This window comes from Notamacropus eugenii, chromosome 2, assembly GCF_028372415.1.
Source record: "Notamacropus eugenii isolate mMacEug1 chromosome 2, mMacEug1.pri_v2, whole genome shotgun sequence".
Classification (NCBI taxonomy): Eukaryota; Metazoa; Chordata; class Mammalia; order Diprotodontia; family Macropodidae; genus Notamacropus; species Notamacropus eugenii.
Window position 1 is genome coordinate 340485514 of NC_092873.1, and position 27002 is coordinate 340512515.

General features: G+C 47.5%; 2 protein-coding genes across 4 annotated transcripts in view; both read left to right on the forward strand.

Moving 5' to 3' along the window:
• RAB37 (RAB37, member RAS oncogene family) overlaps positions 1-2377 on the forward strand; it is a 104467-nt gene extending 102090 nt beyond the window's left edge. For all 3 annotated transcript variants that reach the window (XM_072645619.1, XM_072645618.1, XM_072645617.1), the window contains one exon: positions 135-2377. In XM_072645619.1, the coding sequence (XP_072501720.1) occupies positions 135-243 (109 nt within the window). In that variant the 3' untranslated portion in view covers positions 244-2377. The remainder of the gene's footprint in view (positions 1-134) is intronic.
• Positions 2378-3695: 1318 nt separating this feature from the next.
• Positions 3696-25445, forward strand: NHERF1 (NHERF family PDZ scaffold protein 1). Its single transcript, XM_072645614.1, has 6 exons — positions 3696-4378; positions 17404-17565; positions 18642-18795; positions 22325-22365; positions 23943-24029; positions 24390-25445. The coding sequence occupies exons 1-6, from the start codon at positions 3914-3916 to the stop codon at positions 24579-24581; spliced, it is 1101 nt and encodes a 366-aa protein (XP_072501715.1). The 5' UTR covers positions 3696-3913; the 3' UTR covers positions 24582-25445.
• Positions 25446-27002: the final 1557 nt, after the last annotated feature.

A 27002-nucleotide genomic window follows, 5' to 3' on the forward strand; every position in this document is an offset into this window, starting at 1 on the left:
TTACCACCACCACCACCATCCCCAGGAGTAAAGGAATTCCCCAGAACCTCAGGGACCTATCACTTCTGAGCATGGGGGATGAGGAAGCAGGGGTACTCTTTTGGAACCGTGATCTCAACCCTGGCCTCTTTCAGGGAGCTGAAGCACCGAGCTGGGCAGCAAGAGGCAAATGAACCCAGCTTCCAGATTCATGACTATGTGGAATCCCAGAAGAAACAACCTAGCTGCTGCCCATTTGTGTGAGAGAGAAGGGGCAGAGGGAGCCTGGGGAGAACCAACCACTGGGCTTAGCACTCTTCCCCACCTCCAGACTGAACTCTTAATATCTTGAGTACTCCAGTGGGGGAATGAGCCCCCCAACTAAAAACAAGGCACAAAGGGCAGAAACAAGCATAAGGAATGCCAAAGAAAGAAGTTGCACATATATACTATCCCATCACTGCTTTCCCCCAGGAGGAAGACTAGACTCTTGCATCTGGCTTACCTCAGGTTCCCCTGCTCCCCTTCTCCCAGTGGTTATAGTTTCTGGGTCCCTGATATGGGTCTCTGGGCATTTGAGGACCAAAGATACTTTTAAGTTAAATTTTGTTCTGGTACCACAGTAGTGGAAACTTTGGAAAATAGAAAACCCAGTTCCCTCAAGGAAACAGGCAGAGGACAGGGGCTAATGATCTCCCTGTTGCCTTTCAGTTCAGGGCCCCTCCATTCAAACTTCTCGGGTAAAGTCCCCTCCCCCTAGCCAACTCAAAACTAGAGGGACTGTGGCTTTGTTCCAACTTACCAGGAGATCCTAGAAAAGGCCAATAAGTGGTCCCTATGCTCCTCTACTAGACTTTAGCTCATAAGAAACAGGCAGCCTTTGTATTTTTTGTCTCCCAGAGGCTCAGGGACCACAGTAACCACTGAATCACTGTGGTCTGATTTGTAGAGTGATTCCTAAGCACCAGAAGTCAAATGAATGAAAACCTCAGGAGAGTACAGACATAACCGTGTGAATTGGGTTTTGGCGTGTGTGTGTGTGTGTGTGTGTGTGTGTGTCTTTAGGAAAAGGAAGAAGCAGCACAAATTCAGCTGATTTTGTCTGCCTTCTTTCCCTAGATCCCCATCTGAGAATAAAACAACTCATTCCTGATATCCTTCTCCCCTTCTCCTCCTCTCCCCCATCTGAGGCACTTGGAAAAAGGGATTCAAAAGGGACTCTGGGCTCCCTTGCCCCTTATTTCTTGGCTTCCTTGCTGAAGAGCTTCAAGAGAGTATCCATGGTGGGGAGTTCCATCCTCGGCAAAGACTTTAGTGTTGGCAGCTAAGTCAGGCCAGGGATTTTCCCTGTTTGACCTAAGGCTTTTGGTAAATGTACAACCTCAACATGTAGCTTCTTAGAGTAGTTTTAGTATTTCTTTTGGATGAGGAGGGGGAAGTGAGGAAGGTCTTCCTTCCTCTCTTTTTAAAAGATTTTTAATTTTTTAATTTTGGGGGACGTAATCAGGATTAAGTGACTTGCCCAGGGTCATACAACTAGCAAGTATCTAAAGTCACACTTGAACTCAGGCCTTTCTGACTCCAGGGCTAGTGCTCTATCCACTGGGCCACCTAGCTGCCCCTCTTCCCTACTTTTCATCTCTTCCTTCCCAAGCTGGCCTTCACCCTACCCCATGTCAATCTCCCTACCACATTCCCGATTGTTCTAAGAGAAATTCCAGAGCTTTGACCCAGAAAAAGTAAGCAGAATGAAGCAGAGACCTGCTTCTCCCATTAACACCTGTCACAGTCCCTCATCCCTTGCATTGTTCTAATCATTAGATGCCATAAAGGTCAGTTAGGGTTCCCCTTTCTCTTTCTACTCATCCAGGTTCAGCTGGGAATGAGGCTAAATCAACTGGGTTCAGGAAATAGGGCTGTTTGTTCTGTTTTGTATTTCCTAAATAAGTTACCTATATGGAGCCAGACCACCGTGATTAGGACCTCAGGAGGGTATCTAGGTGATTGGTTTCCCAAAGTCCTGTCTCACCTATTGCAGGACAGGTGCCCCAAACCGATATGTGATCTGCCCATTTACTTTCTTCCAGTTAGTCCAAACTCCTCATCCCAACCCTAGTTTCTTGCCTTTGTCCCCATTCCAATCCAGGCCTACACATGTGACAGTGGGGGAAAGAAGGGTATTTCAGGTTTGTGTGGCTGCCTCAGTTGGGCTTTCAAGTCAAAGACCAAAAACCTTGGCCTACAATAAAGCAGGCCTTCCAGCTTGGTCTCCAAAAGGTGGCTCCAGGCTTCTTCCAGCCCTAGGCAGCCATGTCTTACATGAAAGTGATGCTTCTTACTGTGATTAATATTGGCATTGTGTGTTTTTCAGAATTAAACTGCAGTATTTTGGAGAGTATATCAAGTCCCACGAATTCCTTGAAGAGGGTTTGGTGGGAGGCAGTGGGCTCTACCTCTTCCTCCTGGGGATATGAAGCTAACTAGGCAGATTGCATGGGGAAAATCCAGAGGCCAGGGCCAGGCTTTTCCCCCTTTTCCTCATGATTCCAAGAAGTCCCAGGAAGCTGCTGACAACAAGGCCAAGGGAATGGATACTTCAGATAGTCCTGGCAACCTGGCTGGCATCAGGATTAAAGATTCCCCAAGAGGGCAATGGGTAATGTACCTGTAGGGGAAAGTGTGCTTTTTTTTGCCCCAGGTCATTTTTCCTGTGGAATCAGCTTTGGGAATTTTGTCTAACCTGGCTATAATCCAAGCTGTGTTTGGCTCTACCTCGAATTCACTTATTTCTTCAGACTATCATCTTGATCCTTAACAGGCCCCATCAGATCACATCACTACCTCCTCCCTCCCCTTTCCCCTTGTCAGATTAGATGAGAGATCCATTCCTCAACCTAGCAATCTCCGTTTTCTCGGCGGGAAAAACCACATTACCCTCTGGGCTCCTTTTCCCTTGGAGAAGTACCTGGGTTGGGGGAGAGGGGGGATTAGCTTCCCCCTCCCCCGCCCCAGAAGAATTTAGGCCGGTGCCTACACACACACACACACACACACACACACACACACACACACGCATTGTGGTTCCAAAAAGCTTCGGTAACTTAAAGGATGTCGTTATTTAAACATCTCTAGGGAGGAAGAAGTGGGTGGCTAGGCCATGTGTCCTTAGTACTAAAGTTTTCTGAGAGTTTGCTGTCCCTGGAAGGGAAAGCGATTTGTCCATAGAGGTGGCCTTCCGATTCACCGCACTAATCTCACAATCTGATACAAACTACACCCAAGGCCAAACCTGAACACCCTTTTCCCGGGACTTTCAGCGTCCCAGGTTCCAGCCTCTCCCCTAGCTGCAGGTCGGCCGCAATAGCCGCAGTCCTTCGAAACCATTCATCAGGGACCAGGAGCCAGGCTTCCGAGATCCGGAATCCAGCTGAGGCAGATGCGTCGGCGCTGCTAAGGGAGCCCAGCTGTGATTCCTTCCCTCCAACTCCAGATGCCACACCTTCCACCCCCGCCTAGCTGAAGCTTTGTAAAGCACCTCTCTAGCACTTTTTCCTCCGCCCGGCTCGGAGTGCCAATTAGCAACCCCCCCCCGCCCCTTCCACGTCCCCATTGGCTCGCTTTGTTCAACCAGCTAGAGCACCCCCCCACCCCCTTTCTCCGCCGGTTCCTAATTGGGCCGGAGCCGCCCCTCCTCCGGGATAAGGGGCTGTGACAGGTTCTGAAAAGCTCAGACCCTGGGCGGCCCTGGCCTTGGTCCCTTCCCTTTACTTCGGAACTCAGAGGAGTTCCTCCCCCGATACCTCTTCCCTCCTCCCGAGCCGGGGACTCCTCGCCGCGTTTCATCCCGGATCCCCGCCTCCTAGGGCAGGGGGGTGGGAGGGGGTGATTGGTGAACCGGCCCCATCCGCAAGCCGCCGAGCTGCTCCGGAGCGAGATGAGCGCAGACGGCGACTCCGGGAGCCCCCTGCCCCGGCTCTGTAACCTGGAGAAGGGGCCGAATGGCTACGGCTTCCACCTCCACGGCGAGAAGGGCAAAGTGGGACAGTTCATCCGGCTTGTGGAGCCGGGCTCGCCGGCCGAAAAGGCGGGACTGCTGGCCGGGGACCGGGTGGTGGAGGTGAACGGCGAGAACGTGGAGCAGGAGAGTCACCAGCAGGTGGTGAGCCGCATCCGAGCGGCGCTCAGCTCCGTGCGCCTGCTGGTGGTCGACCCGGACACGGACGAGCGCCTGCAGAAGCTCGGCATCCCGGTGCGGGAAGAACTGCTGCGCGGCCAGCCCGGGGAGCGGCCAGCCGAGCCTGCCCCGCAGAGGGCCGCGGAGGAGCGGGAGGAGCGAGGCGAGCAGCAGCAGCCCGGAGCGGCCGGGGAGCCGCGGGAAGAGAAGAGCCCACCCGAACAGGTAACTCACTCCTCGCGGGTCTGGGATTCCAAAGGGGGAGGGGAAAGGAGGTTCGGGGAGGCCCCCTGGGGTCTTTGGCGTAGAGCCGCGTGCCGTAGCCCCCAGTTCGCCGCTGTTTTCGTTCTGAAGCCAAAGCCCGCGTATAGGGAGGCTGTTTCCGCTGCTGCTGGCCCGGCGGACGCGTGTCTCTCAGCAGATTGTCCCTGCTCCTGTCCCCTCGCCCCCACCCTGGTCCCGTCTGAAGCAGACCGGCTGCCGCCTCTTTCTTAGGGAAGTTGATGAGGTCGGCTCCTTTTCAAGCACAAACCTATGTCCGCTGCCCCACTCCCCATCTGTTCTCTAACAGGGAGCCCCCCACCCCCCAGCTGCAACCGAAAGAGTGGAGGGGTGGAAGCCTGTTTTCAGCGGGGAACAGGCGCTGTCACTGCCCCCTCGCGTGCGTGTGTGTCTGTCTGTCTGTGTCTGTGTGTGTGTTGGCCCTGAGCCTCCTCTCTGCAGCCACAGGTGGGTGGGAACTGGAGTTCAGGGATGCCTGGAGAGTCCAGCAGAGACTGCAAGAGCGAGCTAGAGGAATATACATCCTCATCCTGTCCCCCAAAAGGAGCCACAGTCGCGTGTGTGTGTGTGTGTGTGTGTGTGTGTGTGTGTGTGTGTGTGTGTGTGTGTGTGTGTGTGTGTGTGTGTGTGTGTGTGTGTGTGTATGTGTGTGTGTGTGTCTGTGTGTCTGTGTGTCTGTGTGTCTGTGTGTGTGTGTAGAACCGGGGGGGGGGGCAATATAGAGAAAAGGGGGAAATTGGAAAAGGTTGTTTTGTTTCTTTTAACCTTTAGGAGAGAGTAGGGGGGAGCGTAACTTGTGTATCATTAACCTCAGTCAGGTTGGACTTCATCTCTCCCGAAGTATGAGGCAGCTTCTAAGAAAGAAGGAACAAACCCCACTTCCTTGGGGCAGGAAGGGATTGGAACGGGGCAGAGGCCAAAGATGGGGGTGGGGAAGAGGAGAAAAGAAGTGAGGCTCCAGGGTAGCGATACAGCCACCGAAGAGGATTTATGAGTCTTAGGAATGTGAGAAGTAAGCAGAAGTCTTTATCTGGGAAGCTTGGGAAAAGAGGCTTGGAGGGGACCTGGTGAAGGGAAAGTGGGGGATTTCCCAGGGCAAACAAGCTGGGATAATTTGCTGCTTTTTCCATGTTTGGTGTTTCCCCAAATGATCCCAATTTGGATCAGCTGGTGGAGGATGGGGGCTGGAGAAATATAGAGTTGTTGTTCTGAGTTATCTGTCCCCTGAGATTATGGGAGATTTTAGAGTCAGGAAGGGGTGGGTCCCTGGCCTTGCTGAATTCCAGGGGCTCAGTGCTGGTGCCCAGCCTAGGAGGAACAGAACCTAGGTCCTCAGCATTTGGTCTCCCAGAAAATTGGACTGCTAACTTGCAACCAGATGGTTTCCTGCTGGCTAATGTGGACAGTGCTGGCACTAGAGACTGAGCAGAGCTCAGAGTGGAGGAAGGGCACCGTGCAGGGAGACTGGGGGCAGGGTGGAGAGGGCCAACAGGTTAGGTCGCCAGGAACCTTTTCCTGGATTTAGCTGGGTGCTGGGAACACCATCCTCCACCTCCACAGGCTCTTACTTCCTGTCTGTGCCAGGTTGGCTCTGCTGAAGGCACATGTTCAGGGAAGGGAGGGCAGGAGCGAGACTCAAGTTGGTGCCCTGAGGTGAGTCAGGGAACAGGTAACCTCCAGTCCCCACCTGGAGTTCATTGTTCTAAAATTTATGCTGAGAACATCAGGCATTATTCATTCAATTAAATGAACTTTAGTCTCTATCTCCCCCTTCCCCCACCTCCCCATTTTCCAGACTTTTCTCCTGAGATTTTGAAGGGAGCAAGTTGGGGATCTAGAAGCAGCTCCCTCCCTCTTGGTGAAGGAAGTCCTCAAGTACAAGTCTCCCCAAATCGTGCCCTCTTCCCTCATCAGAGAGAGAGAGTTAGAGTTTGAACGAGTTTGAACTTCCTTCTCTGGGTTGTTAAACCTCCCACAGCTTCTGTCTAGGGAAATATGTGTTTAGCTAGAGCTTCCCAGGGGGCAAAGGGGTAGGTTTCCAGAGGCCTATGGGAAAGCCTGCACTGGCTTGCACTTTTCCAGGGGAAGGAAGCTACAGCTGCTTGAGCCAGGTAACCTGTCCTTAGGGGGATTCAATATCTGTATTATGCTCAGTTGGTCTCTTCATTACTATCTGTACTTAGCACTTCGATTTTGGGGCTGTGGGGTGAAGTCTAGGCAATCTCCACAGTTAAGGAGCTGATTACCTAATTCATTTCCACCTGGCACTGGAGATACAGAAGATGAAAAAACTCAGAGTCCTTGCCCTCAAGCAGTTTTCAGTTCTAGTGTTCCGAGCTAGTTAAGTGGTCAAGTCAGATCATCTGACTGCAAATACAGTATATAAGCTCTTTAAGGGCAGGGAATGTTTGGGGGTTTTGTTTATGCATCAATAGAGGCAGCTAAGTGGCCCAGAGGATAGAGTGGTGGGCCTAGAGTCAGGAAGACTCCTCTTCCTGAGTTCAAATCTGCCCTCAGACCCTTATGAGCTGTGAGGCCTTAGGCAAGTCACTAAACCCAGTTTGCCTACTCCACCATCTCAGCCAAGATAATCTCAAACAGGGTCACAAAGATTTGGACATGACTGAACCAAATGAATGACAGTAAACTATCTTAATAAATATTTGTTGAAATTGAAGTGACTCCGGGTGCCCGCTGTCCATGGTATTTTTAAAGCAATTATATATTATTAATATTATATAATAAAAGTAATTTACTAAATAAAAATTGCCCTGTCCCCAGAAAGGGAGGAGGTTCCCTACCTTGGAAAGATGGTCCAGTCCTTCCCGAGGGGAAAGAATAGTGATTCTCTCAGTGTCAGCCCCACCATTGATCATCACCCACATTTTTTACAGTTTTTTGACAGATTTACATATACTTTTATTTGATCCTCAAGTCCAAGCCCCCATGACTCCAAGTCCATTGCTTTCCACTGTGCCACTGGCCACTCTCTAGAGAATACAATATTGTAAAATACATTTTACAAATAAGGAAATTGAGGAAGGTGCCTCTAGGTAATAGAAATATTGCTACCTTCACTTTACAGAAAAGGAAACTGAGTTACAGGGAGGTACCTCTAAGCAATATAAATATATCCCCATTTTATCAGTGGGTCTCAGGTTAAGTACCTTGCCCCAAGGACTCAAATAGTGAGTTGCAATTCTGAGCCAGGATTCAGCTAGACTATTGGCTCAAAAATAAGTGTTCTTTTCACTAAACCCATTCCATTACACTGGTCCCTATTCAAGTATCCACAGTAGTGTGAGTTTAAGATAGGCCATAGCCCTGGGTTTTTTTTGGTCTTTATTCAAAGATGCTTTCCAGCAGGTTCATCCCTGATCTATGGGGTGGGGAGAAGATGGATATTCCAGTTGAAAAATAGGTAGGAGGGGCACAGATTGTTTAGAGGTGTTGTGGTTGTTTTATTTTTTCCTGAGGAAAAGAGATTCATGTTGACCTCAGTTGAGTCATTGAGCAGGTTAAAATAGGAATCAGGTTTGAATTGCTGGGACCAGGAATTTCTCTTGAGTCAGAGGTTCTGGCATTTTTTGTCAGAACAATCTATCCTCTGGTTCTTGGCTGTTACTTACAGCCTGTGAATTTTCCAATGCATTGGTAGCTCTGTAGAGAACCCATTGTCCTTTAAGCTCTTATGAGATAAGGTGAGCATTCCTTATCTGAAAGCTTGGTATGTGGAGGTGGAGGTGGGTTAGGGAGGGCCCAGGGCTTCCTCCTTCATCCTCCCTGCCTTCCCCCAAGCACAGAGGTGAGTGTGCCCTTTCTTTGCACTCTGTGAGGGGTATGCTAAGAAAAATTGTTGTTCAAATTCAGCAGACCTTTACTAGGTCACAATTATGTAAGGGAGCACAAAGATTTTATATATATATACATATATATACACACACACACATATATATACATATATACGCATATATACATATATAGTATATATATATGACCCAGGTCTGCTACAGGCTGGGTATCAGACATAGTCCCTGCTCTCAGTCATTATTTCTCCAATGGCTTGGTGGTCTTCGGCAATGAAGGATGAATACATGCACACGCAATCTAGTTAGGGGGTTGTGATGGGGGACACAAAACTGTAACTGTGATATAAAATGATAATGTTTAATGCATAAGAGAAAGATGAACCTAAGTTTTATTCAGGCCTACCAGCTTGTTACAGAAAATTAACCAGAGTGTTGATTCAAACAGGTTCTCCTGAAATCCTCCTGATTTCTCCCAGTTTGGGGATTTAGGATTAGGGTAGCTTCATCTGGAAGAACTTTTTTCCCTGAGATGGATTTTTCTAGCCATCCTTCACTTTAGGTCCATTCCAGGAAAGCTTAAAATTTAAGTAATTTTTAACTAAATCCATTAATGCTGGATTTGGAGTCTAAAAGACTTGGATTTGAATCCCTACTACTATGGGGTACCTTGGTGGCTGAGTGGACAGAGAGCAGGACTTGGAAGCTAGAAAGACCTGTGTTGAGTTCTGCCTCATATACTTATTGGCTGTGTGACCTTGGGCAAGCCACTTAACCCCTCTCTACCTCAGTTTCTTCATATGTTAAAATGAGAATTAGTAATAGGACCTGTCTTAACAGGGTTATTAAGGATCAAGGAAATAATATATGTAAAATGCTTTGCATAAAAATATCATTAAATGTGAGCTTTATTATTGTTTTTGCACCACATCTGTGTCCTTGAAGAAAGCCTTACTTTTTCTGGCCCCATTCTTCCTCTCAAAGGTTGCTTAACCTTTCTAGGTTTCAGTTTTCTCCTTGAGGGGGATATTTAAGATCTGAATCAATCTTTAAGATCTGAATCTGTGAGTAGATGAAATCCAGTTTTGTTGTTTGGTATCTGTAGTATGCAATAGCTCAGCTTCTCTGCTAAGATGTTCTCTGCAGCATGTTCCACAAAGCCAGGGGAGGCCTGAACCTCGATGTGGGGAAGTGGGGTGTGGGCATGCCTTTAATACATCCCTTTGCATTTACATGATGGGATGGACCCACTTGGGTGCCTGCTGCCAGATTTCCCCTTGCTTTTTCCCTGGGAGAAGCTCTAAATGACCCTTCTTGAGGCCTATGGTGTGGCCTTCTCCTAGAAGGTGAATTAATGAACCTTCCTTTATGAGCTCTGGGATCTAAGCCTCACTATCAGACCTCAGAGCTGAGAACACCAACACCTACACCAAGCAGGTCATGTACTGTACGGTAGTACCCATCGTTCTTCTCCTCTCCCCAAGGCAAGCCACTGGTCAACGTCCAGAGGTTCAGGCTACGCCTGCTCTTGTAAAAATACAAAATCTATTAAGTTTTCCCCACAGGTCATAGTTGGCCTGACCTATGGGAGCTTGGGACAGTGGGGAGGAGGGGGCATTCCTGGCTATTCAGACTAGAGTTTCTGGTGAATCCAGAGATCAGGGCCCCAGCAATGCCAGGATGTCTTTTTTGGCACTACTTAATATCCTCTCTGGCTGTCTCTGTGCCCACAGACTCCAAGGTGGATCTGGCCAAAGGAGAAAACACTATGAAAGGTCACAGGGTTGCCAGTTTAAAGCAACCTCCACCCCCAAAATCAGTCATGAGGTTCATTAGGGGGCTATTAAGGCAGTTTGTCTCCACTCAGAGTGGAGCCCTAAGAAGGGGTAGGCAGCTGAACAAGTAAGTGAACCCTTTAATCTCCTGCTACTACTACTTGATCCAGAATTGGGTCCAATGAGGTCTGGGGTGGGGGAGGAACTTGTGGGGCAGTGCCTGCTGGGGCAGGCATGGAGGAGCCTTAGGTTGACCTTGAGCCAGGTACCAACCCATCCCATCCCAGGCTTTCCCTGCCCCACCCCTAACCGGAGCTCCAAATCTTTCACTGCTGTTCCCTGAGCCAAGAGCAGGGCAACAAGGTTATTAGCCTGACAGGTCTTGTTCTTGGGGTAGGCAACTGGGGTATTAAGAGGAAATGGCCAAGCCTTACCTCCTGTGTCCCCTTAGCATTCCCACCCCACTGGGCTTGGAGAAGTAAACTTTCCACTGAACAAACACAAAGTCGAGGTTAAGTTACTGTATCACAATAACTGTTTACTGAGTGCTGGAGGAGGGAATCTTAACTGTCTTCAGCAGGGGGTGGGAGGCCAGTTGAGGGGGAGGGGATGTAGTCTGCTTATTGCATGGCTTCAACCTGCCCACTTCCTAGGGCAGTGTGTCCTGTGCCCAGGTTGGGTTACACAGATTGTTTGAACTTTGCCTCTGGGGTAGGGAGAAGGGAGAGCAGCAGAGTTTAAGAATCCAGCGACCTGACCTTCTAAGGATATGCCAGGCCTGATTGGGGTAAAATGTGTTCCACCCTGCTTAATGCTCCCTTCTTTTTGTTTTTTCATTTTAAAAAAAGAATTCCATTTTATTTTCAGTTCTGAATTTTTTCCCTTCTACCTCCCCTGTCCCATTGAGTAGACAAGGAATAGAAAACCATTTTATACATATGTGTGTGTGTGTGAATATATGTGTGTATATATGTATATACATATACACACGTCTCTGCGTATGTATATGCATATATATATGTATAGTCGCCTTGTTTAGCCTTTTTCACAGACTCCACAACAGTCAGATTATCTTCCACTTTCCCCTAAACTAGGGGAGGTGTATAGTAGGAATACAAACCGAGCAGCTCTGTGCTTTTTTTTAGCATCCTGGCTTCTGTGTGCCCTGGGGTCCCAGGAATCTCTGGGAGCTAAACTGTTTTGCTCATCAGTTTGATTTTTTTCCCCCTGGGGCTGCTGAGATCCCTGGGACTATGCCTGGCAGGCCACCCTGCTGGGGCCAGATTTTCTTGTATCAGAGTCGCCTTAGTAGCAGAACCAGCACCTTGTTTGCATAAATAAGCAGGTAGCCTAGCTGAGGGGGGAAATGGGGGATAAGAAAGCCTTAGCCGAAGTCTTTTCTTCTCACCATCCAACCTTGTTGCCTCACCTCCAATGCTCTCCCTTCCCCCCGCCCCAGCAGCTGACACTGGGGACCAAAAACCTGAAGCAGATCTTTAACCCTTCTGAAGTAGCACCCCCTTCTTCCCAGCTGCCTTCCTGTCTCTATAGCACCCATCACCATGACACCAAGGGCTAGGGGAGGGGTCAGTGCCCACACAGACAAGAGAATGGGGCAGGTCATTTTCCCCACCCTGCCTGGCAGCACTCTGAGTGAGGAGCAGGGAGCAATCGTGGGCCTAGTCCTTAGGGACTTTCACAGACGGATTAGGGTATCACCTTTCCCAGGCTTTCCAGGTGGCTGCCGATGGAGCCCTATTGAATTCCCCTGAGAGCAGTTGGCTTGCTCTCAGGGCCCAGCTTATGAGGAGGTCTGGTGGTGGTGACAGCTATTTCTAGGGTGGGGATGGATTCCACGGTGATTGACTTCTGGGAGAAGATGGGGACAATGAAGACAGCTATCCTTTTGGAGGGATGATGGGATCCGGAACTGGTTCAGAAAACTAGGGAAAGGTCCTAGGGAGAAGCTGATAATAAAGGGACAGTATCTTAGGAAGGGGTCAGATAGGAAGCAAGGGTCATATTTGCCCAGCATAGGACAACCCAGCCCGAGTTACTCCATTTGCTAGTTTGGATTATGTGTGTGCTCATCCTTTGTCCTGCTTTTCACCTGGGCCAACCCCTTAAAGCTAATGAATGGGGGAATCTTGTTCTGAGGTCCTTATTATCAGTGTGACTAGGCTACCATCCTCATTCTTTAGAGCCCCTGGACAGTGGGCAACACTTACTTTAAGAGTGGCATTCATGGCAATGTCATTTGGTTGGAAGCTCAGCCCCCAAGCCCTCTACCCCCATCCACCACTGTTCTGTTTCCAAGAGGTTAGATAAGGCTTCAGGTGACCAAAGAGATTCTCCTCTCCCCACTTTGGAAAGAAAATCTCCTGCTAACAACTTCAGACTCTTTATAGGATGGACCCTGTGTTGACTCAGTGACCCTGGAAAAGGCACCATCATGAGGCATGGGAAGGGGGGTGGTATTGAAAGGGAAGGGGGAAAGAAGAAAGTCAGGCCTGTTCCCTTCCCCTTGAGGGTTCAGGCCTGTTCCCTTCCCCTTGGGTGGATAGAAAGCCAAGTTTAAAAGAAGATCCCTACTCTCAAGGACACTGGAAAAGAGGACTTGGGCCACTTGCTGTGGGTACCTTTATGTTTTTAGAAACACCACCGATGACTTCTGCTGCCTTTTTAGCTATATCTTCACCCAGTAACCCAGCTCAACTATCTTTTCCTTATCCTCAGGTCTAGAGAGGGCATCTTCTAGGGGGGCAATAGGCCCTATGCAATTAATCCACTGTGTTTGGACTATTTCCCCAGAAAGAGCAGCAGTGGCCTGGCCCTTGTAATCATGTGCTCTCTCTGCTCTGGGAAGAGTATCTCTCCTTTTTCTTCCCCTTCTTAAAGCTCTAAGTGAGCAGAGGGGCAAACAAAACTACTCCTTCCTCATCTTTCCGGATCTGGCTGTGTGAGCCTCTCTAGACTGTGCTCCCTTTCAAAAGAGGACCAGTCAGAGAAGCAGTACAGACTGAAGGCGCTGCAAAGGAAGAGGAGCTTGAGTTGGGTGTGGCCTCTACAGCCCGGACAGCTGGGGGTGGAAGGCACCCTCCAGAAGAACTCAGAGCCCTTCCCAAGCTAGCTAGCCAGGAGTTCCCAAGCCACATTCTAGGTGGAAGGTCTTAAACCCAGGAATGTTCACTGCCTTGTTATTTACTGCAATCTTCACCTCTGGGGTTCTGGTCATTGTAATTCAGACAGAAACAACTTCCACGATATGCATTAGTTGAGTGCTCCGGAAGGAAGGCTGTGGTTTCATCAGTCCCCAAGATGCCTTAGTGCAAAAAAGGCCCATAGCCACGGGGGGGAGGGAGGGAGAGGGAGAGAAAAACTGAACCCCAGTGTCTGTCCCTCCCTTCTTACCGACCCTGAAGCTGAGCCATTTGGCTCTGTGGACCCCAGTTTCCCCAGAGAAACTGCTAGAGCAGGGATGAGACTTTATTAGCGTTTGGTGAATGCTTTTCTTTCTACCATAAGTTGGCTCCATGCTCTACTTTGGGCTTTGTAACTTGCACCCCAGAATAACAGGGACACCGGTGCAGAGTCTCCTGGTGCTTGTTTATCATCTTGCTTTCTTAGCACTGGTTCCAGGAGTAGGCAGGTTAGAGTAGAGGAAATTTTGCTGTGGGTCTGGCTGGGACAGAAAACTGAGCTGAGCTGATCCTGGCAGCAACTTGTCAGACCTGTTCCCTCTCACCTTGGCATTTCCAGGGAGGAGGGTGAGATTTGCAGCTTTGTGAAGGGATTAGTAGTCTGGGGAGAATAGAACCTCATCCCCAGAATGAGGTGGGGGGAGACAGCTGTGAAATAATGAGGGCACAGAAAGGGCATTGATCTGATGCTACATGAAGATAGATGTGGGGAGAGAGGAGGATTCCTTCTGAACTATGCTGAGTGGAGTAGCTCTGTCTGTTGGGGAGGCAAGAAGGTAAAAAGAAGATTCCAGGTGGCTCACGTAGGAGGTAATTTTACTTCTTACATGTGCTAATCCCAACCTTATCCGTAGCAGAGAGGGGTTGGGTAGGTTAGGAGGCAAAAGGTGCACCTGGGACACCTCCTCCATTGCCCACGCTCTGCCTTTGGCCCCAAAAGAACAACCAAGGATAGCCAAGCCCAGGTGGCATTTGGCGTCTCTAAAGAATTACTAGGAAAGGTGCTCATCACTTCTTTCCTGTTTTGGCCTCCATCCCTCCCATACACCCTAACACTCTATCCCCCAACACTCTAAAGCAATCAGGCTTGAATTTTCCAGCCCAAGTTGTCCATGTGGGGGAACTGCTCAAGAACCAGGATCCTTCAGTTCTTTGCCTTCCTAGGCAGTAGTGAAAGACTTGAGGAGAGGGGAGGTTTTGAAGGGGAAGGAGGGAAGGAGTAGGAGAAAGGGAGAGAAAGCTGACAAATATAGGAGTTTCTATGTTCAAACCTGGTACCCTTTCTTGTGATATAAGTGGCAGCTGGGCCTGAGGGGAATAGAGGTGGGTGCTTTGCCAAAGGAAACCCCAGAGTTTGTTGGCTGAGCCATTTAGTCACCATGCGACTTGCATGTTAGGGCAGGAAGTGTGGCTGCGACTTGGGTCCTCCCTCCTTGCCTTTGCCACTCCCAGCCTGAGTTTGGGTTCCTTGAAGGTTTCCTGTGGGGACCACCCCTCTCCTCATACTCATACTGGAAAGTCATTGCCTCCATCCCTATCAAAAGGACTGGGGCTATTAAAAGATAGACCATGCTTTTCTTAGCTATTAGCTTCTTGTTTAGAGGTCCAATGTAAATCTTTAGTTTGCCTAGATTGCCTAAGTTGCTGAGGGCAGGGATGGGGGAGGACTGAAGGTAGGTAGGTCATCTTGCTATACAGCTCGGCACCCTAGGGGAAAAAAAAAGTCCTAGGATAGTAGTTTGGATGTTAAAACTTTTAATTTGGACTGGGGATAGATTGTCCGGAGCTGAAAGTGCCATAGAGCCATTCGTGGACAGAGTGATAGACTTGGAGTCAAGGAATACCTGGTTCAAATCCTCCCTCAGGTATTTAACAAGTGTGATCCTGGGAAAGTCAACAACTTCTTGGTGCCTCAATTTTCTCATCTGTAAAACAAGGGGGTTGGATTGGGCCTCTAAGGTTCCTCCCAGCTCTAAATCTATGGACATAATTATCTAGTTCACCCTCTTCATTTTAGAGGGAAACTGAGCCACAAAGAGATGTGATAGAACCAAGGTCAGAGTGATTTAATGGCAAAGAGAATTAGAACACAGGTCTTCAGTATTTTGTTTTTTTTTTGTTTTCATTATAACTGAGCTGCTTCTCACATTATACTTTTCAGCTGAACAATTGAAAGTTTAGAAGAAATCCACAGATATCATTTTTAAAAATTGTTTTAATACCCTCATTCCCAAGGCAAATTCTCAAACTAGACTTTTGACCAAGGCCATACCAGCAATACCTTTGGTACATAGTCCTGGATCCACAATCCTCATGTGAATATAGCATTCCCCTTCGTGATGTGTAAACTCAGCAGGAATAGTATCTAAGTACTCCTGGGTCCTTCAGCTTCTCGAGAGTCAGGAAGTTCATGAGGATGACTAAGCCCTGGTTTTTCCCATTAGTTATCTATTCTATCCCCTCCCCTTTCTGATACCCAGATCATTCCTGCCACCTGTACGCCAAATAGCTACTCTTCTTTCTTGGCTACAGAGGGAAATGGCTCTTTGGCTAGAACAAGAGGAATTGATAATGATGTTGTGTTGTTTGTCCTTCATTTCTCAAAGAGGACCATGACATCAGAAAGGTGATTAAATTGGATTTAAGTGAGGCAGGGCTGTGCAAAATCACCAGTCTCACTTTCTCCTCCGGAGCCATCTGGATCCAGTGGCAAGATATAGATCAGGATGACTGGAGATGGCACCAGATGTAGTGGGAGACCTTGGCCTTTCTAAGCTAAGGTCTTTTCCAGGTCTCAGTTTGTCTGAGGTGACTCCCATTAGGTGATTAAGGCTTAGGTAACTTTGGAAACGATAAGCTTTACTGTAAACAAACAGCCTGGCTTTCAGTAAACACTATTGCAGGTCTACCTTATTGCTAGTCTCTTCTTGAAGACAATGTAGGCCTCAGAGAGGTAACTACCCATTTCTTTTTTAAAAACTAAGTTTGCTGTACACCCTTATCCCTCTCTTGCTAGGGAAGGGCAAAAACTTCAATCCACTCCCATGAAAGACTCCCCCTGCCACTCCCCAGGGTCGGATACCCATGGTTGGCATGCGAATTTTTTTTCAATGAATAAAAATCTATTTTCTTTCCTCCTTAGCACCCCCTCCCCCTCCCCCTCTGGAGGAAAAAAAAAATACCCTTGTAGTAAATATGCAGTTAGGCAAATTCCTTCATTGGCTGCATCCAGAAAAGAGGGTTCTTATTCAGCCCCTCCCAGTCTCCCAGTCTACCACTTCTCTTTTGAGAAGTGGGTAGTGTGCTTCATGACTGACTGTTGACATGTGAATTTAAGGATATATGATTTCAGAATCTTCAGGAAACTTCTTCCAGGGCACCCTGGCAATCTACCACAACTTCAGAGATCAATTCTAGGGAGTGGCTTAAGGCTCACAGAGGTTGTGACCCCTCCAGAGTCAGATATATGTGTTAGGGGCTAGCTTCAAACCTAGACCTTCTTCAATTCAAACCCAGGGCTAAATCTACTGTGCCTGTGTTTTGCATGACTTCACATGTATAACTGATGCTATATTGCTTTCCTTTTCAATGAATGGGGCACAAACTAGAGGGAGGAAGAGAATCTGGAATTCAGAAAAGGCTAGAAATTGCTGTGCCACACTGCTTCTATACCACTAATAACAAAAGAGTAAAGTTTTAATTAAAATGAGTAATTGTAGATTCTGAAGTTACTAGATTGTAAACTTCATGAAGGCAGGCATTGTGTCTAATCTAAACTTTGAATCCATCTCTACCCCCAGAGTTCTGATCATTAATGAATGTTTTTCAAATTAAAATATAAAAGCTAGATAGGACTTTAAAGATTACCTAGTTCTTCTTTACCTCCCTCCGCCACATTTTATTTTGTAAGTAACAAAGTCAAGTCCCTGGGCAAAGGAAGTGACTTGCTTAAGATCACACAACTCATTAGTCTCATAATCTAAATCAGAACTAAGGGCTCTTCCACAATACCATGTGCAAATGTCTCACCTTCTGTGAAGTCCAAGGCCATAACTCTCCTCTCAGTCTTGCCTGCTTTTATAGAAAGAAGGATCTGGGACTGAGGCTATAGCCCAGAGTGGGGAGGGAAAGGAGGTAAAGAGGGAATGATGTAAGATGCTGAAGTCTCTGTCCTCATACGTACACAGAGAGAGCTGAGGCCCCGACTTTGTACTATGAAAAAAGGTCCCAATGGTTATGGCTTCAACCTGCACAGTGACAAGTCTAAACCTGGCCAATACATCCGTGCCGTAGATCCCAACTCACCAGCAGAGGCTTCGGGGCTCCAGGCCCAGGACCGGATTGTGGAGGTAATATTTCTTCATCCTTTAATTCCTCAGGTTCTCAAGTGCTCTCACCTTCCTTCCACCAGCCTCTCCTTACTCAGCTTCTTCCTAACTAGATTGTAAGCTCTTTTGAGGGCAAGAATTGGGTTATTCATCTTTGGATCTCCCCAAAAGCCTTCCTAGCACAGTGCTTTGCCCCTAAGAGGAAAGGGTCCAGGAAGTGTTGGTTGAATAAATAAATGAAATCCCTTTCCTATTCCGGACCTTCACTACCAAGAGTCCCACTCCTGCCTGCAGACAAACTAAGGTTCATACTGATAGCACTTTGTAGTCCTTGGTATAAGCTGGACTCTTAAGGCTGTCCTAAGATGGAAAGAAATCCATAGGAACTACTGGGAAGGACTTAGAAGCTTCCATACCCATCCTGATCCCCTCCCCAGAATGGCATTTTTGGGGCATTTTCACAGGAGGATGGAAAGAGATACTTTGTCATGTGAGATGTTAGGCAGACTTGTGAGAGATCTGATAGAAGCGGAAACAGGAATTAGCTAGTTTATGTACAGTTTCACCTGAAGAAACAAGGAAGCAATGAAACTTCTTGAAAGGTCTTGGATCTTCTGAGCGGTAGTAGGATTGGGCAGGCCCTCACAAAACAGAGTTGCATTTGCCCCCAAATCCAACCACCAAACTAACAGGTTAGTCCATTATAGCAGAGTACTGGCTTCCCATTTAGGCTAAAAATTCCCAAAGGGAAAAAACCAAAACTTATTTTTCTTCACAGTTGGTGAACTAGTATTCATTAAGCCTGTGCTACACACCAGGTACTATGCTAAGCACTGAAGATACAAAGAGAGGCAAAAAATAAATGAAAAAAACAATCCATAGTCTCAAGGAGCTCACAATCTCTTCCTCTCCCTTTCCACACTGCCTAATTACATCCTTTATCCATGCTTTGGGTTGGTGAATGAGTTTTGTGGCCAGTAAGGGACCAGAGGAGGGGGATCTGGAGCTCCCTCGGGTTGTAAAGTGGCACAGAATGGAAAACATTCCTTACACCATCCCCAAGCATGTTCTCCAACTCTTTTAACCTTCTCTCACAGGTGAATGGGATCTGTATGGAAGGGAAACAGCATGGGGATGTGGTCACTGCAATCAAGGCTGGTGGAGATGAGACCAAGCTGCTGGTTGTGGATAAGGAGACAGATGAGTTCTTCAAAAAGTGTAAAGTGATCCCATCCCAGGAACACCTGAGTGGTGAGTCAGAATGAGGGCAGAGGAGATAGGCCTTGATTTCAGGGAATTAAACTGCATTAGTAACTGCAGAGTACAACAAGGAGAAGTGGGGGGGGGGGGGGTTGCCTGGGTTTCAGGGATAGGGGTGGCCAGTTCCTTTTCCATTTTCCCCTTGCTAAGGTTCTTAGAGCTTCTGGGGCTAGAGCCCCTGGCACTGTATCTTACTTTTCCTTCCTGAGATGTAGGAAGCTGGCTCAGATAAGGGGAGCTGGCACTGGGGCCCTGATGTGGGCAGGGCAAGAGGGAGTTGGCAGGGGTACTTTAGCCAAAGGCTAGGAGAGGGAAGGCAGTATTCGGGGCTTGGGGGAAGGGCAGAACTGGAAACAAAAAGATGGTCCTTTCTCTAAAGGCTGGGGGTGGGGAGAGGGAAACGAGAGCCAGGCTACCCTCTCTTCTCTCTCTACAACTCCCTGAAGGGCCTTTTGTCATGGACTCTGTGGATGAAAGGGTTAACTTTGTCAGTTGGTCAGGTCAGCTCCAACAAATAGTAGGAGCAGGATAGCGTCTCTCCCCTCCTCCCCTTCCCCTCTGTCCAGTTGTCTTGGAAACTTGAGGCATGTTCTACAGAGCAGCTGATTCCCACTTTGGGTCCCCCTGGCCCCTCTGCCCTTCCCTCTTCCAGTCCTTGCACCTCCCCCTACTCAGATCCTGCCTAGGCAGTGTTGCCATGGCATTAGTCAGGAAGGGGTTAAGTGGACCCTGCTCACTGTACTGGACCCTGAAGGAGATGGCTCCCTGGGCTGTGAGCCATGCAGAGGGTGTGGCCAGCTTGGACTTTGCCACAGGCTTGGTCCCCTAGGAGAATTTGGTGTTAGGGGGCAGGATGGTGGCTTGTTAATACAGTTCTGTCACATGTTTAGAAATACTTTGGGGTGGGGAGTTGGAGGGGAGGAGTTCTGAAGCTGTTTTTCAGCTGACACTGAATATATGCATCTTATCTCCTGACTTTAACCCCATGGCCTCAGCAAAGACAGGGCAGGAATAATAATAAAATTAGCTAACTGTTTTAGCTTTAAGGTTTGCAAAGTTCTTTACATATGGAGGTGAGACGGTGTGATAGTGTGGTTAGAGAGATAGCTTCAGAGTCAGAAAGACTTGGGTTTTAAGTGTATGATGCTCTCCAGGTGACTTAACCTTCGTGAAGAGCTGCAGGGAAAGTGCCTGCATGGACAGGGGATGGTTTCTTAATACCAGTGAAACCACAGGTTGAGTCCCTACCCTTTTGCTTATGCTATCGTATTTGATCTTTTCAATACTGTGAGGTGTAGGTACTTACAGATGAAGAAACTAAGGCTGTAGGGAGCTAGGTGACTAGCTTAGGCTCATACAACTAGTAGATTTCAGCAAGATTTGAATTCTGGTCATCCTAACTCTAAGTCTGGCACTATCTAGTATGCCACTTTGGTGCCCAGGGAGTTCAATGGGTAGGAAGTCCTTGAGTGGCCCTTGGAATGAGAGGCTGAGGAGGGGACGGAACTGCTGCTCAGGCCCCAGTAAGAGCTGTGACTAGCTTGGCAAACTGAAAATAAAGTGGTGCCTGAAAGCTTTCATTTGGATGAGGTCATGGAATCCTGACCAGAGAAGGGTAGATTCTACCAACAATTTTTGCCTCTTCCTTTGTATCTTTTTAGTAAGTCTTAAACTGCCTAGAGAAATTTCTCAAGGAAAACACTTAATGCTCAGGTATCCCATGAGGACTCTAGAGAATTAGAAAGTGAGATACAGGGTGCATGCAACGAAGTAAACATTTCACAGCAAGAGAGCAGTTATGTCTTTGCTATCAGAAACAAATGAGCAGCCCTAACTGGGTGGTTTCCAGTTCATGTCAAAGGTCATTCAAGGAATACTGTTGACTTTTATTGATAGTTTACAGAGGACTAGAGTCAATGATGATGATGACCAGCTTACAAAGGACTAAACGTGATAAACATGGGTAACTCTAGGGAACAAGCAGTAATTGTGTATCTACCATGTGCCAGGCCCTGTGTCAAGTGCTTTATAAATATTATTGGGAGGTAGATACTATTCCCATTTTACAGCCGAGGAAGCAGAAGCAGACTGCTTAGTTAAATGACTTGCCCAGGGTCGAACACCTAGGCCAGATTTGAGGCCAGGTCCATCATTCTATCTACTACCTCACTGTAACCTATAAAACAAAACAAAAAACTCATTATATTTAAGTGCTAGAAATGAGAATTCAGTAAATAATAATTCAATAACTCTACCATCCCTATAAATGTAAAACTAACATTATTTGCAGAAGAACAAATGTTGTATCTTTTCATTTGATTGACATCTCCTCTTCAGGATTGATAGTTCTGCAATTTAATGGGCAGTCTTTGAGCTAGTTTTTGTATTACAAATTTGGTTTGCGTTTTTTAATGTCTGGTTTTGTCAAATGCTAAAGTTTCTTCCATTGATAGCAACTGTGTAGGCATGTGGTAAAGTAGTAGAAACTGGGTTGTTGTAATGGCATCCAGAAGCTTCCTAACCTTATGCCTCCTTTTCTCTACTGAAACTGGAGCTTCTACTCTCTGTGGGCAACAAGTAGGTTATTCACCCACTCAGTTCTGGTTTGGGAATCACCATGGGCTTGGGGCACCTGGCAACAGAGCTCTGGGGCCTTGCCCCACTAATGTACCTGGAAGAAGTGGTCCTGGAGCTCAGTGACAGAGCTAGAACCCAGGACATTAAACCTGGTACTCAGCTGTTCCCTGGAACAGTCTTCTGATAAAGCAAATTCTTGGTTCAGGGTCATGCTTGAGTCTGGGGTAAAGCTAAGTTTTGTCCCAATACTGATGCTTAGTAGGGTCCTTATCTTCACTCCAGGGGACATAAAATTCAATTTTTAATGAAGAAAACTGAGGATTCAAATGATATCTACATAGCTACATGGAATCACCAGAACCTGTGGTTGTGGCCATAAAGAAAATGCTCACTACTGATATAGGGAAAAGAACAATGGCCTTGGGCAAGAGATCTTATTTTCAAACATACCTGTCTTATCCTATAACCTTGCTTAAGCTGCTTAATATCTCAGTACCTCAGTTTATTGATCTGTAAAATGGAAATCATAATAGTTTCACTACCTGAGAGGGTTATTGTGACTCAAGCACTTAAGCAAATCTTAAGGCCTTGGTATGGCCACCCATATAATCCTTCCTTTTCTCCTCTCCCAGCCCTCATCGCTTCTTGCCTCATATTCTTTCCATCTAAGACTTTCCCTTCCCAGACCAGATTGCTGAGTTCCCCACTTTTGCTTTGGAGGGAGTCAGCAAACTATGGATCAGCCTTCTTGAATTTCTAGGCATGGGACATGGAGTGATAGCTCTTTTCTCTTTGTGAGTCCCAAAGAATGAGGGCAATTTCCAGTCCTTCCCTGCCCACACCCTGAAATATTCCTGCAAAGTTTAGGTCAGTAATGATAATGGCTCCTAAAGCCCTTGGAATCATCCACGTACACAACGCTCTCTCCCCTTTACTCTTACAGGTCCTTTGCCAGAGCCTGTTGCCAATGGAGACGTAGAGAAGGTAAAGAATGTCTTTTCTGTTGCTTGCCTGAAATCCTCCTCTAGATTTAATAACTACTTTCTTAAAGGTCTAGGGTGTGTACATGTTTGTGTGTGTGTGTGTGTGTGTGTGTGTGTGTGTGTGTGTGTGTGTGTGTGTGTGTGTGTGTGTGTGTGTGTGTGTGTGTGTGTGTGAACAGACAAAAACAGAAGACATGAAGACAAACAATGATGGGGGGTGGAAAGAGAGAGGTGAGGGAGAGAGACAGAAACAGAAGAGAGGAGGGAGGAAGGAAGAGAGAGAGGACAGACAGCAATCAGGGAGGTTGGGAAGGAAGGGGTCTCTGAAACTTTACACCTTTGAAATTCAGAGAAGATATACAACTTGGGTGTCCAGTCTACTGAAAATCCCATGTCCTGCACTCTGACACTCAGTCCTACTCATGCAGACCCTGGCTCAGAGCAGAGCTTATTGGGAAGGAAGGAAGGAAAGGCATGGCTGCAGGTCCCTCCAAGGCCCATCCTCCCTCCCTGCCTAGTCACTGGGTGATGGCCCCCACTCCCTACCATACAGAGGAGACTATTCTTTCCTTGAAGAACAGAGCTTCAGTGTCCAGCCAATGCCCAGCCTCTGCTACTTCCAAGTCTGGGTGGAGAAAACAAAGCCCTCTTCCCCCAGCCCTTTTCCCCTCCCCCTTGCCCAGTGAAGTAAAATGAGGAACAGGGGGTTGGGAGGAGACTACAGGGGCTGTCTGCCAGCAGGGGCCCTAAGAGAACCATGGGAGGGGCAGGGAGCCAAGCTGATGCTCCTGGCCAAGGGATCCATGCTGGGGAAAGGGAAAGCCCTTTCCCTAAACAGGCAGTATGGAGGAGGGATCAGTGTTTTGTAGGGTTCATTCTATTCCCCCTCAACCCAATGAACAGAGCTGACAGGAAGATGCAGGGAATGAAACAGGCTTTTGCTTCTAAAAAGATATCCCAGGGCAGGGATAGAGATAGAAGGAATAGGACAATTTCCTCTCCAAACTAGTTCCCCTTGGTATCCTGGGACCCTTCTTCCTATCTCTAGTCATAGGCACAGCACATTCCACATCCCTTACTACCAATAAAACTATTCTTCACATTCCCCAGGGAATCAGGCTTAGGGGAGGTTTCCAGGGTCCAGAGATGGCAGGCAGGGAGGGGGTGGTCCACAGTACCAGAAATTCAGGTAGCATCATGAACAAGATTCTCTCACCAGGCACAAAAAAGTCCCCTACAATCCCCAACTTGCAAGAAGTAAATCTCTACTCTCAAATCCAACAGTCTGTAGCTAAGAGCCAGAGGCAGGTTGGTGAGGTCTGCAATTTTGGCTAAATATTACAGTGGCCTATGTAGTGTCTTTCCCAGGAATTCAAACTGAGTTGCCCCCTCTCAGGAATACAAATCCTCCATTGTAGCTGCTGGACTTGGGAGTATTAGTGGTTCTGGGGTGGGTATGGCCATTTACTACACTGCCTCATCTTAGGCTGAACTTTTTATCTGCCCTGATGCTTAAGTGTGAGGACTCTCTCCCTACCTGATCACACTCACATATATTCTTTTTTACTTTTATGCCAGGAAAGCAGTGCCACCTGGACTGAAAAAGTGTGTGAGAGCCCCAAACCAGCATCATCAAGATCTACACTTAGTGAAACCAGTGATGAGGTATGCCTGGGCCTAGGGAGTGAATGGCCTCCCCAGAGACAAAAATCTCTCTTCCAGTTGGAACTCATCAGAGGCCAGGTGGGAAAGGAGGTACTGTTTCAGAGACACTGAGGCAGCCTAGGACTAGTGAGTAACACAGCCCAGGCTTTGAGGTTAGAACATCTGGCACACCAGCCTACATCTAGTCACACATTTAGTTGTTTTGTGTGACCCAGGTCCCTGGGCCATCCATTGAAACCTAAGCCCCTCCTCATCCCACCCCTCTAGGGGTTAAAAGGAAAGTGGTTGGACAGTGGGGGAGAGGGATAGGATCTGGTGGGGAGTGATTTACTATTTACCTCACCATTCTGCTGTCATCAGATGGATTCTCAAGACGGTCCCAAGAAACAAGATTCCACTCCACCCTCTTTTACATCTTCCTCCTCTGACCCCATTTTGGACTTCAACGTCTCCCTGGCAGTGGCCAAAGAGCGCGCTCACCAGAAACGGAGCAGCAAACGCGCACCACAGATGGACTGGAGCAAGAAAAACGAACTCTTTAGCAATCTCTGAGCATTTGTTCCATTGTCCTCCTTCCTCCCTTCCCACCAAACCACCCTGGAGAGTGGGGAGGAGGTTGGGGGTAGGGGAACTGAGCTGTGCCCCTTGGTCTTCCTTCCCTTTCCTCTTCTCCACTCACCCCAAATCAAAGTACAAATCAGCACCAGCATCTGATTTTCCTAGACACCTGTGTTCTTTCTAAAGCCCAGGGAGCACATTTTCTTGTTCTGTCCTAATGAGAAGAAACCTTTCCCCAAATCCGTCCTTCTTAGGGCTCTAACAAGGGTCTACTTCTTGACTTACATTGTCTCCACTCCCTTGCCAATTGGAGGACTGTGAGATGATTTAACAGATTTTTTTTTTCCAATTCATTTTTTTCATGCCATCCTAACATAACACCGTCCAGGTCGGGAATGGCTGAATGAGCCCTACGGGCAGAAACCACAGCTCAGGGATGGACAGGGTCTTCTCCCTAAAAGCTACAAATCAGGGTGTTTGGGTTTTGGGGGGGTGGGGTGGGGAATGTTTGTTTTAGTGTCTTACGTTTAGAAGGATTTTTTTTTTGTGCTATGATTAACATGATTTTTCCCAGTTCCTGTGTTGGAAGAAATTGCTTATTTTGTCTTGAGCTTGTTTGTTCCTACTCTAAGACTACTTACAGCACTGCCCTGGGCTCTAAAGTAAGAAGTCTCTGAACCCAGTACTACCCAGGGCCTTCCCAGCTGAGATCTGCCCCTCAAGCAGTCAACAACCATTTAAGTGCCTATTCCACGCCAGACGCTGCTAAGACCTGGGATACAAAGAAAGGCAAAGAAAGTCCCTGGTTTTCAAGGAGCTCACAATCTAATCAGTAATAAAGCTCTAGTATAAATTCCATTGCTTCCTCTACCCCATTCCCTGTATGCTTATTCCATGTCCTAGACCCAACCTCTCCCTTCCAGGTGATCTTTGGAAAAGACAAAAGTGGCTACAGCTGGGGTCAGTGGGGCTGTTTGCAGGTCCAGTCTTCTCTGCCCTCTCAAACTAAGATGGTAAAACAGTAGACCTACTTCTTTGAGTACTTACCTTTATTCACAGAATTGTACTATATGAGTGCTGGGCTAAATGAGGTTTACAAGATAGAGATAGAGATTATTATACTCCTTCCTGGCCAGCCAAACTTCATTTAGTGGCTAAGCTAAGTTTAAATATGTACCTCAGAGTAACTATGGTGGAGAAACAAGTTTGTGCTTTGTCCTTTGGGTACAAAAGTCACCAATAGAACTTGCAATCCTTTAGCAGGCAGAAAAACGTTTAGCACCTCATTACTAAATATAGGGAGCTCCTCTTCCCTCCAACCCCTCCCCCACTCCTATCCTTTTCCTAGCCTCTGTTAGACTCTGTACAAAAATTCCTACACACACACCCCCACATCACCACCAGCCGCTTGGTTCAGTTTTACCTTTGGGGCCCTACAGTTGAAACTTTAGTCTGCTACAGTGAGAAATGGGGGCTGAGTCTGGAATGAGGCAAGGGAAGACTTCTGTTGAGTGATGCCTGGGTTATTAGAAGGCACTAAGCCCTGGGCTGGGGGAGGTAGGTGGGAATGCAAGGACTTGGCTTTAATCTCTGCCTGGCCTGCTGGTAGTTCACAGACTGCTGGGACCGGTGAGACCCTGAGCCAGCTCCAAAGATATTATCTGATCTGGCTGAAGCAGTGAGCCCTACTCACGTTTTGTTCCTCTAATTCCAGCTCGTACTGCACACAAAACAGCAGCTTGGGGGTAATAAAAGTTGAAGAGTTAGAAGATGAGGGCAGCATGTTCTATCTTTGGAAGAGGTAGGGGTGAGAAGTCACCTAGACTGTATAGGTCAGTTCCTAGCTATTTATCAGGGGTGAGAAGTTACTAGGGTCTGGGAATAGTCAGGTGGGACCTGTAGTATCTACCAAGATTAACTGGTACTAGTGTCCATTCCATGTGGAAAAAGAGCAGAGGATTGAGGTTTCTCTGACTCGGGCCTAGCTCCTTCCTTACATGTGCAGAGAAAGGGCAGTGTTCTAAGAAAAAGAGCAGTGAATTTTGGGTCAGAGAAGTTGGATTCAAAGGCTGGTTTTTTGCTGTATTTGACTTTGAGGAAGTTAACCTTTCTGACTCTCAATTGTCCCAACATAAAATGATGGGGGTTTATTAGACCATTTCCAGCTCTAAATCCCAATGAGGCAAGGACAGGTAAAAGAAATACTTTGTTTAAGGAGGATTATAATTCTCCCAAGGGCCACAAACAGGGGCTCTGAACTGGTATCTTTGAAAAAATATTAGATCATAAACGGGTTAGGAACTGGAGTTGAGCACTCAACCAAGACCCACTTTTTTCAACCTTTTGGTTCCAAACCCCTATCTCTACAATTTGAAAACCTCCTTAGGTTAAGATTGATTTGGGATAAGGAAGAAA